This window comes from Tarenaya hassleriana, unplaced genomic scaffold (genome assembly GCF_000463585.1).
Source record: "Tarenaya hassleriana unplaced genomic scaffold, ASM46358v1 Cleome11, whole genome shotgun sequence".
NCBI lineage: Eukaryota > Viridiplantae > Streptophyta > Magnoliopsida > Brassicales > Cleomaceae > Tarenaya > Tarenaya hassleriana.
The window spans coordinates 1,389,498-1,405,838 of NW_010961290.1; the positions used below are offsets into that span (position 1 = coordinate 1,389,498).

General features: G+C 34.6%; 3 protein-coding genes and 1 non-coding gene across 4 annotated transcripts; 3 read left to right on the forward strand and 1 right to left on the reverse strand.

Annotated features, from left to right (window-relative positions):
* Positions 1-4,060: 4,060 nt before the first annotated feature.
* LOC104805373 (LOB domain-containing protein 25) lies at positions 4,061-6,792 on the forward strand. Its single transcript, XM_010529928.1, has 3 exons — positions 4,061-4,279; positions 6,019-6,178; positions 6,274-6,792. The coding sequence occupies exons 2-3, from the start codon at positions 6,039-6,041 to the stop codon at positions 6,575-6,577; spliced, it is 444 nt and encodes a 147-aa protein (XP_010528230.1). The 5' UTR covers positions 4,061-4,279; positions 6,019-6,038; the 3' UTR covers positions 6,578-6,792.
* Positions 6,793-11,179: 4,387 nt separating this feature from the next.
* TRNAD-GUC lies at positions 11,180-11,251 on the reverse strand. Its single transcript has one exon. It is a non-coding gene; the product is annotated as a tRNA-Asp (tRNA).
* A 1,187-nt stretch (positions 11,252-12,438) lies between these two features.
* On the forward strand, positions 12,439-13,545 carry LOC104805374 (oleosin 21.2 kDa-like). The gene is made up of 2 exons (XM_010529929.1): positions 12,439-12,635; positions 12,899-13,545. Exons 1-2 carry the CDS (start codon positions 12,531-12,533, stop codon positions 13,271-13,273), a joined length of 480 nt encoding a protein of 159 aa, XP_010528231.1. The 5' UTR covers positions 12,439-12,530; the 3' UTR covers positions 13,274-13,545.
* A 555-nt stretch (positions 13,546-14,100) lies between these two features.
* LOC104805375 (pentatricopeptide repeat-containing protein At5g40400) lies at positions 14,101-16,289 on the forward strand. Its single transcript, XM_010529930.2, has one exon. The coding sequence runs from the start codon at positions 14,144-14,146 to the stop codon at positions 16,136-16,138; it is 1,995 nt and encodes a 664-aa protein (XP_010528232.1). The 5' UTR covers positions 14,101-14,143; the 3' UTR covers positions 16,139-16,289.
* Positions 16,290-16,341: the final 52 nt, after the last annotated feature.

The window sequence follows — 16,341 nt, forward strand, 5'->3', positions numbered from 1 at the left end:
AGCCAATTCCCTCGATCATGTATGTATGTTTTAGTTTGTTTGTTTTTTCGTTTACCCATTATTTTTGTGGATCGAAGCAAATTCGTGACGGGTCAACCAGATTCGCTTGAAACCGCATGTTTAATACTTTTTGGGTGGAAGGTTTGTGGAAGGAGCTCTGCATTTTCTCTCTCCTAGGCCGAAAAAGGGGCCGGCCGGAACCCTAGCGACCAAAATCCCCATCTTTTCCTTCCCCCTTCGAAAATCAATTACGCCTTCGAAAAACCCTACCCACCGCTCGTATATCTCTTCCCCCCTTTTTCCGGCCGGCTTTGGCTGGGTTCTCCCGCCGGTATGCCTCCAAGGTTCCGTTCGTCCTCGGCTCCGCCTTCTCCGGGGCTTCTTTGACCCCGCCCTCCTCTCCAAAGTATTTTTTGGGTTTTTTTAATTGAAAAATCAAAGAACTACACAACGACAGCGAACTAATCATCACAAAAAAAAATCAGGAAAATCAGAATTCAATGAAATTAAGTTATCATTCTTGACCCAAGATCAGCCAATCTACCACATCGCATCCAAAAAAAAGAAAAATTGTGGAAACCAGTTCAATACATAGAAGAAATCAAGCAAAATGTTCGAGGAGAAAAAAAAAAATCTTACAGTCACAATTATGTCTTCCAGAAGACTTGAGGCTTGGGGATGCGGAGAGCGCCGGAGACGGAGCTTACCGTTTCAAAGAAGAAACAACGCATTTTATGATTTTAGATATAAACCACGTGTCGTCGTATTACATTAAAACAGCACGGAGTTTGAAATTTGGACGATGAAATGGCTTGTCAGGTTTCTATGGGCTTAATTTCCCACCAACGATAGTCCAATGGGCTTCGTAGCAAAGAGCATATATCCCAACAGTTAAGGTAATGTCAACAATTATGCAGATATTTAATAATTTAAATGTGACAAGAATACAAATTATACAACGATTTATGTATATGATGTATCTATATACTGAAAAATTCTAAGTATTCGTTGTAGTAATAATTTGATGTATAATTGATTATTATCTGCAATAATAATCATTATGGCCATGATTATCAACCAATCATTCATCCAAAGACAAACAATATTTATATGGCTTTGGGTATATCCACTGTACACAAAAGACACATACATGCATACATACACACATACACAATGATATTCATTACAATGTATGTAATGTAGAGGAGAGTGTGTATTTGATTAATTATATCTTGAAATAATTGTGCATACCTAATCATTGTTGGGGCCATATATACTAACATTTTGACTTTCAATTATTCCTTGGACAATAATTTTCCATTTAATTTATCCTTCAACAACCAATGCACAAATCCCAAATCTACTAAATAATCACATTATATATATACACACACACATATATATATATATAATAGGATATCTAAGCTAGATATCCCCGAACTGAAAAATGCCATCAATAAGATTCCCTATTAAAATATACTACATGTATCATATATGCAATCTATATGTAAGTATATATACGATCGGTTCGGTGAGAGAATCAATGCCATTAGAATATCATGGATGGATATAGATCGGCAGTGTTGGGGTACGAATGTAACTAAAATTAGTTTAAATTGTTTCATTAATTTATACAAAATCAATTAAAAATATTATTAATTTTATGTATGTTTGTTCAATAAAACAAAAAATATTTTTTTCATTACAAGAGAAGTCAAAATTTCAATTTTATAATTTATTTCAATCATTTATTAGCTTTTGATATTAGAGCTTTGGCAGATTATGTACAATTATTATTATTATTAATTAAAAAGGAGGAAAAAGATAAAGGTGGGAGAGCACAGAAATTCGTTATCTTAATTTTCATTGATTAATATCCCATACCAAGTTACCAACCTCTAGGTGCATGCATATATAGTACACATTATTTATAATGACTTTAAGAATATATTTATATATATGCATACATAGTATATATATATATATATATATATATATATATATATAGTGTAGATGAAGTTACGTCGTTTTATTTAATCAAGTTTATCAATCAATAATACGCAAAAAAAAAAATAATTGTATGCATGGCCGCTCTTAATTATCAGCATTATTTAAGTAAACGATAATTAGGGGTGTAATTATTTAAATTGTCCGTATACGAGTCAAAGAAGCAACTTGCAGGAAACGATATGTGCTATATATATATATATATATATATATATATATTACGGTGTTCAAATTCTTTTTGGTTGTCTTTTCATTTTATTTAAATTTTCTATTTTTGGCTGAAGTCATCATTATATATATATATATATATATATATATATATATGAGATCTAACAAGAAATATGTAATTAATGTTTCCCAATGATTGATTAATATCGCAAGCTAATCATTGGTATAATCTACGCACATATGCTGCTGATATATTTTGCATGTATTAACTACTTTTATTTGTCGGTATCCATACGGGTGTATGCGCACTTATTGCATGAATGCATATATGGGCGCATAAGAATCCTCGAGTCAAATAAAATATTTACATATTAATCAATCAGACTAGGAAAATAAATAAATTAATCAGATCAGATTAATTAAGAATGTCTACAGCTTAAAAAATCAATTATATACATATATCCAAATATAAAATCAGTCTAGAATCGAAATTATTGTTATTATAATTAATAAAATGACCCGCAATTGTAGACCCTAGCTAGTCAAATAAGCTACGTGGCAATGAATTGTTTCAAAAACATTCTTGGAGGGAATCTTGGAGTACTCCCCTAATCCTCAACTTGTCTGAAAACGTTACTTGCTTATATCGTTGTCCATCGTCACTATTGTCTGCTCTCTCTCTCTCTATATATATATATAGAGAGAGAGAGAGAACTATCTTCTGATCATCATGTCCCCAAGCTTATGAATACAATAACCACTTCCATCAAACATATTGTAACCCATTTCACTACCAATTTGATTCTTATTATCTCTTATAACCATGCTCGTCTTTTCATTTTCCCATGTAACAAACGTTGTTTTTGTTATACACACACATATATATATATATATATGTATATATAGAGAGAAAGAGTATCTTTACAACAAAAAAAAAACGAACAGTGGAACCAAACGGACTACAGGTTAACAGTCCAACTCAATCAAACGACAACGTATATGTCAGATTTTCTCAGATCTTATCTTTTGTCTCTGCATACCATGACATGACAGATGTAATCTCATAAATTCAAACCACAGTAGCACCGATACACACGCATACTCCGCAAAATACGTACATATAATGTTTAGCCTATATGCCGTTCCCAATTTTTGCTTTACATGAGGGGTTCTCTTAATTTATTTAATGTATTTTCACATAGGGTTAGTGATTATGCATGTAAAAATATATTATAATCGGTCGATCGACTAAGATAAATTTCAATCATAAAAAATAAAAGTTCTAATGTTGTGTTTTCACTGTCTAACATTCGATAACTATATGTGTATATACATATACATTTTTTTTTTGATAGAATATTTTATGGTCAAATATATTATATCTTAATATACATTGTACCGTGTACGCTTATGTGTGTTGAAACGGATATTTACAACTCATTTATGATCATATAAATGGATGAGATTTTCCATCTCCTTTTAATGTGGGACATTATATTTTTTTTAAACAGATTTAGATACATATATTCATTTATCACATTATGTTATTTTCAAAGAGAAGGGAGAAACCTGAAAGTTGGGTTTCTAAAGGAACGATGAAATTATAATACCACCAAACTTTTAGGCCATTTACGAATATATATACGAGTGTCTGTCGATATATATATATACACATATATACACACGAGTGTATCTATATATGAAAGGAAAATGACAAATATAGAAAGAAAAAAAAACACTATTGGAGTACAATTTGCAATGGTCACACATGTTCCTTTTTTGATCAGTCCTATTAGGGCCTCAATTAATTTGGGGCCATTTGTCTTTTGGTATTTCAATAAATTCATGTTCTTTCTCTTTCTCCAATCACCAAAAATGCCTTTTGCCCCTCTCTCCTTCTCTCTCTAACTTTCCCCTCAGGGGGCTCGCTCTTCTTCTTTGTCTCAGACTAGGGTTTCTTCTCCATTGAAACCCATCATGAAAAATAATAATTGAAACATAAAAACAGAGTAATTTTCACCTTATAAAGGGAAGAAGATCAAATCCATATTCTCTTTCAACAGATCAGGAGGCTCTTCTCTCTTGCAGCTCCCTGTGAAAAGAGGTAAGCCCGTAATGAAGCTTACATGGATATATTGATTTACTCCTCACGCACACACACACTTACGTATTTGTGAAGATATGCGCATGAACTTACATCATTCTGAAGATCAATATGATACGGTTTCGTTGGATAATATGATTGTATATAAAGTCTAATTAGCCCGGGATGATTGCTTGATATATATATGCATATCGATTGAGTTTAAAAGCCAGATATACATATACATATATATATATGTATGTTTATATATATGCAAGGTGAGAATACGACTTTGTATAGAAAAAATAACGATATGTGCTTATCGACACATAAAACTAAAAAAATCAAAATTGATTTAAAGGAGGAAGCTCTCATAGTATAACCAAACAAGAAATCTAATCAACGCTACGTGATTGAAGAAAAACATGTCTGTAGTTTGAGTATATGCTTAGCATAAACACATTGATATATATATATATACATGTATATATATATACAGAACCCAGAGAGTACAGGGAGGAGAAACCAGGGAAAGCTGCCAAAACGTCAAGAAAAAAAGTGTGTGTGTTGAAAATTATGGATAGGGCATATATATGGGCAGAAAATTTTGGTTTTTCTTGTCCCTTTTCCAAATAAATCAGCATTTTTCCAAGAAAATGTCTCCAAATTTTCTTCTTCTTTTTTTTCCCACCTAGTTTAGGTGGCTCACTAGTTTACAAATAATATGTGTGTATATACATGTATATATGAGCCTCTGTGTGTGTATTATACATACATAAATTTTCAAAGAAAGTGTACACGTTGTACACACTAAATATATATATATATATATATATATATATATTCAGTGTGTACAACGTGTACACTTTCTTTGAAAATTTCTGCCCAGCACTTCACTGTCCAAGCGTATTGGAATTAGATCTAAATCTAAGATTAGTACGGTTCTTGACATTGCATATATGTAGAATTCATTGCCTTGTAGGCAGGATTATCTTCTACCTTTTCTGATAAACGTCGGACTTATATGACACCCTAAAACCGAACCAGGCAAAACGCCGATTTCTTGTACACGTATTGACGTGTATAGGTTCACATGTACATGTGCATATATACGGACATACATGTCATATCTTATTTTATCGCACGTAGTATGTAAATACGCATAATTCTATACATCTAACATCGTAATGGTGTGATAGCAATTCCATCATGAAGAAGTGTATGCATGTTATGTGTGTATAAGTAAATCACTACAAAAAAAAAACATCCAATGTGTCGAAAGTTACAAAACAGCTGTCTCTTTCAGTTTTGAAAGGCCGATGCGATGTGTTTTTCATCACATTTATGAGCTCTCGTGATAAAGAATTAGCCGCAAGTTTAAGATCTGACACTTACAAAAATTTCGCACAGGGAAATTTTGATGTCAAACAAAAAATATGTGAACCAATATATGGTTCGGGTCCTATGGATCCCCAAAATCACACTTTACAAGCTTAAACTATACTTGAGGATGAGATGGTGGGTGTTTGTGTGCGTGAATACCCTTTAATTTTACCAACAGCCAAAACGCTTTGATATATGTTTGGATATATATATATAGTGCAATATCTATATAGATTTTTCTACGTAAGGAGATTAGGTTTTAATTTAATACCCATTTCTGAATTATATTGAGGATGAGAAAGATCAACCGTAAACATACAGATATGTCTCCATGTATGTTCATACATACGTAACATTATTTTTTTCTGTGAGATAAGGAAAACAACACTAAAAACATATGGCGTCGTCGTCGTGTACGAGCTACGCAAACTCTCCATGCGCGGCCTGCAAGTTCCTGAGAAGGAAATGCACCTCGGACTGCGTCTTCGCCCCGTATTTCCCACCCGAGGAGCCGACAAAGTTCGCCAACGTACACAGGTATAAGGGTATAATCGTAATATTATATACGTTTTGACCTAGAATTTTCGTATAGAAAACGTTTGCACATGATGATGGTGTTCTGTATGATGCAGGATCTTCGGGGCGAGCAACGTTAGCAAGATCTTGCAAGAAGTGGAGCCACATCAGCGAGAAGATGCAGTGAACTCACTGGCCTATGAGGCAGAGGCGAGGCTGAAGGATCCAGTGTACGGATGTGTTGGAGCCATTTCTATACTCCAGAGGCAAGTCATACGGCTTCAGAGGGAGCTCGAGGAGACTAACGCCGATCTCATGAGGTACGCCAGCTGTTTTGGAGCTGAAACGACGTCGTTTGGCGGCCGGAAAAGCGGAGGACGTGGCGGCGGACGTGACGGAGAAGGGTATGGTGGTTATTGATCAGAGGTAGACATGTTTTGTATGTGATGATGTGTATGAGCATGCACATATAGACATGCCATATCTGTTTATTTTGTAGATGCATGTGTCATGTGTGTATTTTTGTCATGGGGTGGTTAATTGGTCGATAAATAAGTGATGTATTAATTGGGTTGATTTCGGCCCTAATTATGTATAATTAGGTTTACATTTCCTAATTATATATGTTTGGAACATGTTGCAATTTTTTTTCCTGATTAGTCTAATGGGTTATCAACATTTTGATTTGAAACTTAAACTATCATTAAACCTTTGAACTTTATCTATTCTCTTAGCGGCTTCATAAGCTTTGGACTTGCATATTCCCATCAGCTTTTTCCTCCATTTATAATAAATTAATAAATGCTCTTTATGCAACTATAACAAAATTATATATATAAAAAATCCAAATATTGCAGTATTTCGACTTCTGGGATTAACTGAAGCATCTTATTATATAACACCTTTATTAGGCACATGTATAAATAGAGAATCTCTTTTTCAGTCGGTCAATTTTATTTAATGTCATTTGGCGGCCATCTACCTACCATATACATCAAATAACCAAAGAATATATAAGTGTGTAATTTAACAATAGACTGAGGACTTGAAATACCTTTTTTTTTCAAAACACTTGCTGCGGAATGTTTTTTTTTTCTTCCTCGACGGAATAATAAAATTTTAACAAAATCACTTTAAAGATAATGAATTTTAGTTGGCAAAATATAAATAACAAAAATTTTGGATTTCGATTTGTAATAATTAGGTTTAGATTTGAATTTTTTTTATTCTAAAGTAGATTCCTTCAATCTTTATTTCAATATTCTGATTCATTCCGAAATTAGATTGCGTTTAAAAACTTTACTTATTTTCTAAATAACTTTTTTCGCATTTTATTTGTTATCTTCATTTTGATAAAATACCAAATTGATCCAATAAAATCTCCTTTTTATAATTTTATATATGGGTACCGCACAAGTTGGTTTATTTTATTTATTTATTTTTTGATAAACACAAGTCGGCTTATTCAATACCCATATATTGTATTAAAAAAAATATGTCGGTAACAATTATCGAACTGATGTACTAATGACGGATTAACCAACTCGCCATACTATACGTAACACTGCTCTCATTATACGTACTCTCTCTCTCTCTCTCTCTCTCTCTCTCTCTCTCTCTCTCTCTCTCTCTCTCTCTCTTCGGCGACCTGATCAGTGGTGCAGTGTCATCTAGAGAGGACTATGGTCATCAACAAGATCAAACCCCGTTTCTAGTTTGTATAAGACTATAATTCGTTCGTTGATATATGACCAATATACTATATGTATCTATATAATTTCCCGACAATATATATGTATATATATATATATTTATAATATACAAATTTCATCAATTACTCTCTCTCACACACACACACGTGTCTATACATATATATAGAGAGAGAAGCACATGAACCTAAGAAACAATGTAATTAATGACATATTTCTGTATAATAATACATTTCGTGTAATTAGAGTTGCCATATACATAATGTCATCATGCGGTTTTCAACACACACATGCAGTTCTAACGTGTTTGTTCAGAAAATGAAGCCTCTTGGAAATCATAGTTCTTCAGCACAACAGATATCATTCTCGAGATCTCATTTCTCATTAACGTGTACTGTCTTTATATGTATGTATACGCGTATGTGTATGTATTCGTATACATGTGCACACACGCATGTATGCATGTAGATGTGTTCATAGGGATATCAGAGAGAGAGAGAGAGAGAGAGAGAGAGAGAGAGAGAGAGAGAGAGAGAGAGACGAAGACGGGTATCTTTGACTTTGGTGGTGGGATTTGGTTGTCGACATCGAGACAAGGGGATTACGTTCCGACAAAAGTCATATTCAGTAACAGTAGTAAGAGGTACATTACAGAAAAATCTGTTCTCTTATTATTATATTCCAATATAAATAAATAAAAAAATTGTTACAAATCCTCACAGAAGAAATTATGATTGTTTTTTTTTTTTTTTTTTTTGCCGATTGCCATGTGACATTCGGTACGCGTTTTTCGACATCCCCTCAATTATTCCAGCCCTTTTTTTCTTCTTCACCCTCCTTGAATTTCTCAAACTGTGTTCTTGTCCCTGCATCTCTCTCTCTCATCAGTTTTCCGCTGCACCACTTTATTAGTTAATTGCTTATTATAAGCAAATTATTTATTATACGGTCCAAAGACAACTCTGTTATACTATATTCCCTCGAGGATAACTTTAGATTGAAGATAATTCACCTTAGTTCAGTAAATATACAGGTGAGTGCGGTTAGAAGTGAATGGTTCGTTGCGGTTGTGTTTTGATATAAATTATAAATTATTATTATAATAATTTTAATTAAAATTTTTAGTATCATTTGATAAAAAATATTTGCTAAATTTATGATAATTAAATAATAAATTTAAAATATAAATATTATCAATTTAATTTATTTTAAAGTAAAAAAATAATTTTATTATAAAATTATTAAAAATAATCATTATTAAACCTAAAAATTATACTATTGTATTTTTTTATTAAAATATAATACTACAAAATAATATCAAATCATAACATTAAACAAAATCATCACCAATATATATATTAATATTTTATATAATTTCTAATAAAAATATTTTAGTTTTTTTGTCAAAACGCCGGAAACCGCTACCAAAACACAAGTTGAAAGCTGCGATTAGAAAACATAAGTTTGGTTGCGGTTGCGGTTGGTTGCGGTTCAACCATTCAGTTTTTCAATCGTCTGCAATCGCCGAAAATCGCAACCGCTCCGTTTGCGGGTGGCGGCGGTGCAACCAGTCGGCCCCTTACTTAGATCCAAAAAAAATGTATCATCAAATAAAAAAAAAAAGAAAAAGAACAGTCAAAAAAATATTATAAATTAGGGTAAATCCAAACTAAATTAAAAAATGATTAGTTAATGATTAGTTTTCTCTACGCGAGATTGTAGGTTCTATTCTTTCTAAGATCTGAATTTTTTTCCGATTCAGTCAATTTTGTGTAGTTTACCTCTTCCGCGTGGTTTGCCATAGCATAGAGCCAAGTAATTTACTGTTCGAGATGACATTCGGTCTGCGGGCTGTGAGACGGGTTCCACCATTATAAAAAAAAATATTATAAACTCGATGTATATGCATATTTGTTGTGAATCCAATCCAATGAATCACTAGCGAAAGGTTTGTTTCAACCGTTTTCGTTGTTGTTGTTTTTCTATTGAAGATTGGAAAAAAAAAAGACAGCCTACGAGTTTCGTACTGTGATTTAGAACCATAGGCATAGCTTTTATGGGTTAAATCCCCATTCAAATCGATGTCGAATCCACAAAATCAGCATATGATATGCTTTGTTGTATAGAGTACGAACGCAATGACATAATTTTCCGATGTAAATTCGAAATGAAAAAAAAAGTCTAATCTTAAAAAAAATAGGAATAACGTTTTTGTTCCCATACTGAATTCAAAATAATAAAAAAAAACTGTAGCTAGAGGAGAATTATACCAATATAGCGCAATAATTTTCTAATATAAATTCAAACGTGGAAAAATTCGACTCAAGTATAAATATAGATAAAAGTAAAACAATGGAAAACTATCAATTGTACCGAATCAAAAATTACTAAACCCGATCTAAACCGGTCATAACCAGCCAATCAGTCCAATATAAAAAAAGGTTTAAAAAAATAATGCTGAATAGATTAAAAAAACATAAAGGGCAAAAAAGAAATGAACTTGGGCCCTACCTGGGCCCAACATTAGTACAAAGAGGAACTGAAAGAGGGAAGGGGGGGGTTGGTCATCTCGTTGTCATGTGAAATGGACCACCACAAACCGCCCAAGAATCCATGTGAAAAATATAAGAGATATGAGTGTGTGTATACACATATATATATATATATAAGGGGCCAATAACACAAAAAAATACAAAACAAAAAAGCCTTATTCGACGATTTTTGCTTTCAGATCAAAACGCGAAGTCGTTTTCGACCTGGAAATGGACAGTGATTGATTTGATTTTTGGATTAGACGCGTTTGTCCCATAAATGAAATCCAGTGACCATCAATAGCCCAATTGGGCAACCACCGCATGCTCGGTGAATATAACCGACTAACAAACTCCCTCTTATAACCCGAAAATTTTATTTGCAATTTTTTTTATATATATATATATATATGTAACTAACATCATTTGAAACAAAATTCAAGGATTTAGTTGTTTAAAAAAACTTTAAAAAAAATTCCGGGTTTCCTAAGACATAAATATATAGTTTTTTATTTATGGTTTCCTAATGTAGAATAAATGAATTTTTTATATGTGAATCGTATCATACGAACTGTTGCTAGAAATTTAATAATCTCATGGGCATAACGCAAATGTGGATATAGCATAATTATATGGATATTTATGTAAGCATAATAATATCATTGTTAATCATATTGGATATATATACATATACTACATATGGGTTTCATAAAAAAAAAAGCTGGTTTCAATAGTTTGATGGGCTTAAAAAAAATTGGGTTTGATAAGGTTAAAAGTAATTACGCCGTTGCCGGGGATCGAACCCGGGTCACCCGCGTGACAGGCGGGAATACTCACCACTATACTACAACGACTTTGTTTGATTGGCCTAATTTCATGTAATTAAGAATCCTTTAAAAAGTATTTTGTGTACGTGTAATTTTATTTTGTGATCTTTAATACAGGCGTGACAAAACAATATATGTATATTGTATGTATGCAGGACATGGGGATATTATTAAGGGCGAGAATCAGGGCCCATTGCAACGGCCTATGTGGACATCTTAAAGGCCCAATTATTCGTTTTTCAGACCCACCGACCTTGTTCAGAAGGTCCGAGGCTGGAACTTGGAAGAATGGGCCAGGTATTTCGTTGCTCTATATTCAAAGACCTCTCGCATGAACTGCATTCACAAATTAAATTGAATAATAAATATCGTATATTCCAGATGGAATTTTTAAAACCGTTCTGTAACTAAAATTTCAAAATTATAATAATTAAATTCAAATATAATTTATATTCAATATAAAAATAAGTAAAAAATGAAATGTTTTTACAAATAAGTTTTTTAATACAATCCGAATATCAGAATTCTAGAAACAGAATATACTATTTTTCAAATTTATTGATAATTATTGATATAATATTCTTAAAATTGAAGACCAAGTTTTTTTTATAATTAATAAAATTGTAAAATACTCTAGTTAAGTCAAAATACAATAGAACTGTTCATATCTGCTGATAAAAAATCAAAAAATTCATATGCGAAATGTCTAGGTGAGTTGGTAAAAAGTATGGTCAACATAGTGAGAGGTTGGGGGTTCGATTCTTTATCCGCTCATCTATCATCTATCAGTTACGACTGATTTATCTCTCACGTGTATGTTGTAGGCTCGTATATGTGGATTTAGATTTACTCGATCAGCGCGTCGGAAGGGTAACAGCTCGAATTACCAATGCATAAGACTTTGAAATTCGGACTGGGTACACCCAAATGAAAAGGGAAAGGTGAAGTAAAATCATATGATAGTTTATAATTAAAGAATAAAGACAAAACCACGTGACCAATGCATGGTTTTGGTCGTGTCAGAGGAACCGAAGCAAACGTCTCCTTCTCGAGTTGTTCTAAGGAAAAGAGATTTTTTTTAAAAAAAAACTGAAACTTGGAAATCATGCAGACCCTCAGCTCTCCATCTCACCTCCTTACGTGTCACCATGTAATGACACCGACCGCTATATAAGTAAACACCCTGAACCGACCTTCTTCTATATATAAAAATATATTTATTTAGTTCCAATAGTACTCACAGTTTTTTTATAATTAATTTTAAAAAAATTATCAGCTTTTGTGATCTGTCTTTGGTTTCATCGAGATGGCGGATCGCGACCGTGAGAGGCACATGCAAGTTAGTCACCCTTACGAAGGCGGTCAGGGCATCAAGAGCATCCTTCCTGAACGTGGCCCCTCTAGCACTCAGGTCACATAATGCATTTTTATAAACTTTTTTATCTTATAATTATGTTACAATATGTATGTTTACAAAAAAAAAAGCGTATCCATGAAATATCTTTCTTGGTTATAAACCATATATGTAGTATAATTTACATTGATTTGATCTTCCACCGCTTAACGCAAGTGCCATGCACACGCATATGACCAGAATGCAAGAGAAATACGCATCTGCATGCATGTCGATTGATTCGAATAAATCAGACATTTTTTCCTCGCATATATACGCAGGTTTTGGCCCTCTTGACCGGTATCCCGGTAGGAGGCACGCTCCTCGCCCTGGCCGGTCTGGCCTTGGCCGGTTCGGTGATCGGCCTGATGATCGCCACCCCACTCTTCATCATTTTCAGCCCGGTCATCGTCCCTGCCGCGATCACGATAGGGCTCGCCGTGACTGGGTTCCTGTCGTCGGGCCTGTTCGGGCTGACGGGTCTGAGCTCGATCTCGTGGGTAATGAACTACCTGCGTGGCACAAGACGGTCCATGCCCGAGCAGATGGAATATGCCAAGCGTAGGATGGCTGACGTGGTCGGATACACTGGTCAGAAGACCAAGGACGTCGGCCAGACCGTTCAGAGCAAGGCCCAAGAAACCTCCAGGACCTGAAGAAGAAGAGGGATAGTTCCGTAATGTCGTTGCTGATGACGTCACGTTGGTATGTTGTTGTTTTTTATTTGGGCCGGAAGGCCAAACATATGGGCCGTACGGTTCATAGTAAGGCCCATAAAGGAGAGCATGGGCAGTTCCGTAGTTTCGCTTTTTGGGTTGTGTGCGTGTGTGTCGTTTACTTTCTACTTGTGGAAATATTTAAATGTTTTGTAATCCCTCGACCAGTTGTATAATTTGTGTTAAAAGATTTTGTACTTTTTTTAGAATAATTTGAGTTATGCTCTATTTAATGAATATATATATATATATATATGCATCAAATTGTTTTTTCTTACACATGCGAAGTTGAATTTTTCTTGCAATCTCATCGAGAATTTAGATTCGTGTTCCCAATGCAGGCAAATTAGCTTTCTTATATTTAAAATCTGATCGGTGCAAAATAAAAAAGTGTCTGATCTCAATATGTAATTTTTTTTTTAAATTTGATTGTTCGTTGTAGTCCAACGCCTTTTATCATTTTAGTCCGTACGTTACGAATACTGTCTTACATGATAACGAAACACATCATCAATTATGTATATGTTCTTCATAGATGAACTCGGAATTAGCATATCATTAAAGACGATGATTCGTATAAATGCTATTCAATTTGGTAACCAGACAGGGATCGAGTATTTAGGGTTTACTAAATTTTTAAACTACAGAACTTCTTTGGAACAGTGGATGTTATGTGTCCAAACACTCTTTAATTATTTATGGAACTAATAAAATGTTGTCTTTTTTTTTTTTTTGGAAAACAGGGTAATTTTTCTTTTTACGAGGTCACATTCTTGATTCTTCTAACATTTGAAATGGGCTTTTTTTTTAATGTGGATCTCATATTGTCGTATATGGGCCTTTTTGTATAAAGCCCATTTATTCTCTCTGCTGTTTGCAAACGTTCTTAGTTCTTACGTTGCGCTCTGCAAAGCGCTCTCTCTCGGGTCCCCGAGTGTTCCGTTGATGAAGCGGGTTTCAAATTCGCTCGCGCATTCCTCCATTGCTGCTAGCAATCTTCGCATACGAGTTTCGGGCGGAGATTTCAAGAGAGATCGGTGTTCTACACCTTTGCAGATAATATCGGAATCTTCAGCAAAGCCTGTCCTCAATCCACTGTATAATCTCCTTCCCGCAACCCAAAACCCCAACAAAATCGTCGATCTCATCTGCTTGGCTCTTACGCAACGAAATTCCGGTTTATCCGACCTTCGTGACGAGATAAAGTCGCTGATTCCCCACTTGGGTGACCGTGAAATCTCTAGGGTTTTGCTGAGATTCCAATCCGATGCTTCTCGGGCGCTCTCGTTCTTCAATTGGGTCAAATCCGATTTGGGTAAGAGACCTAATGCGCGTAATTACTGTCTCTTGCTCCATATTCTTGCTTGGTCCAAGAGATTCCCGTCGGCTATGCGACTTTTGTGTGAATTAATCGAGTCTTTCGCAGAGATTCCACGTAAGGATGATGTATTTAGGGTTTTGGTCTCTGCAACCGATGATTGCAATTGGGATCCCATTATTTTCGATATGCTCGTCAAGGGTCACCTGAAAATGGGTTTGGTACAAGACGGGTTTTTGGCATTTAGAAAGGTTATCGATGCTGGTTTTCTTGTTAGTGCCGTCACTTGTAATCATCTCTTGAACGGGTTGCTAAAGCTGAATTGTACGGACAAGTGCTGGGAAGTGTATCAAGTAATGGGGAGATCAGGGATTCATCCCAACACTCATACCTTTAATATATTGACCAACGTTTTCTGCAATGATTCGGATATCCAAAAAGTTAATGACTTCCTGGAGAAGATGGAAGAGGAAGGGTTTGAACCTGATCTGGTGACTTATAACACATTAGTGAGTAGTTATTGTAGGAGAGGAAGGTTAGAAGATGCATTTTATCTGTACAGGATCATGTACCGAAGGGGTGTTGTACCGGATTTGGTCACTTATACATCAATTATAAAAGGTCTTTGTAGAGAAAAGAGGATGAAAGAAGCTCATGAGATGTTCCATAGGATGGTACACAGAGGAATAGCCCACGATGTCATCTCCTACAATACTCTTATCTATGCGTATTGTAAGGAAGGAATGATGGAAGAGTCCAAGTCATTGTTAAACGAAATGATTGGGAACGGCATTGTTCCAGACAGGTTTACTTGTAAAGTTGTAGTTGAGGGATACGTAAGAGAAGGACGGTTAGTCGCAGCTGTGAATTTGATGGTTGAGCTTAGGAGATTCGGGATATCTATCCCCTCTGAGGTTTATGACTATCTGATAGTTTCTTTGTGTCGGGATGGTAGACCCTTTGCGGCAAAGAATCTTCTAGAAAGAATCGACGAGGAGGGCTATGAAGGTAAACCAGAGGTGTATAATAAACTGATGGATTCTCTATGTCAGTACAATGCCATTACTGAGGCCTTGCTTCTCAAAGGGAAAATCACAGATTGGAATATGGTACTTGATTTCACTACATACCGAGCTCTTATATGTTGTTTGTGTAGGGCCGGTAGAAATCCTGAAGCCGAGTCCCTGATGATGGAAATGCTTGACTCGAAATTGAAACCCGATGCTTATATATGCGGGGCTCTGATTGATGGATACTGCAAGGAACTAAATTTCGATAAAGCAGAGAGTCTGTTGGGTTATTTTGCTAGAGAGTTTGGGATATTTGACACTGGAAGTTATAATTCGGTGGTGAAAGCGATCTCTGAAGGGGGCGACGCTGCAGATAAGCTGATATGTCTTCAGGAAAGAATGCAGAGACTTGGGTTTGTTCCAAACAGCTTAACATGTAAGTACATGATCCAAGGTTTGAGCAGATTAACAGCGTGATGTCTGATTAGCAATTAGAGACTTCATGTTGAAATGAAGTCTTTAGATCCTTGCTTTTGGCGATCACACTCGCAGCATCCATTGTATTCGTAAACATAAAAATTAATGAGTGATATGGGGGACAAATCCAAAAAAATCATTAACTATTTTATTTACACAATTTTTTTTTATTTAAAATTCATTATAATAAACCAAAATTGTTA

Bases quoted from the DNA above. Each gene is read 5' to 3' on its own strand.
- LOC104805373 (XM_010529928.1), top strand. From the start codon at position 6,039: ATGGCGTCGTCGTCGTGTACGAGCTACGCAAACTCTCCATGCGCGGCC. The intron at 6,179-6,273 runs GTATAAGGGTAT...TGTATGATGCAG, and splicing joins AAGTTCGCCAACGTACACAG to GATCTTCGGGGCGAGCAACG.
- LOC104805374 (XM_010529929.1), top strand. From the start codon at position 12,531: ATGGCGGATCGCGACCGTGAGAGGCACATGCAAGTTAGTCACCCTTAC. The intron at 12,636-12,898 runs GTCACATAATGC...ATATATACGCAG, and splicing joins GTGGCCCCTCTAGCACTCAG to GTTTTGGCCCTCTTGACCGG.
- LOC104805375 (XM_010529930.2), top strand. From the start codon at position 14,144: ATGTGGATCTCATATTGTCGTATATGGGCCTTTTTGTATAAAGCCCAT.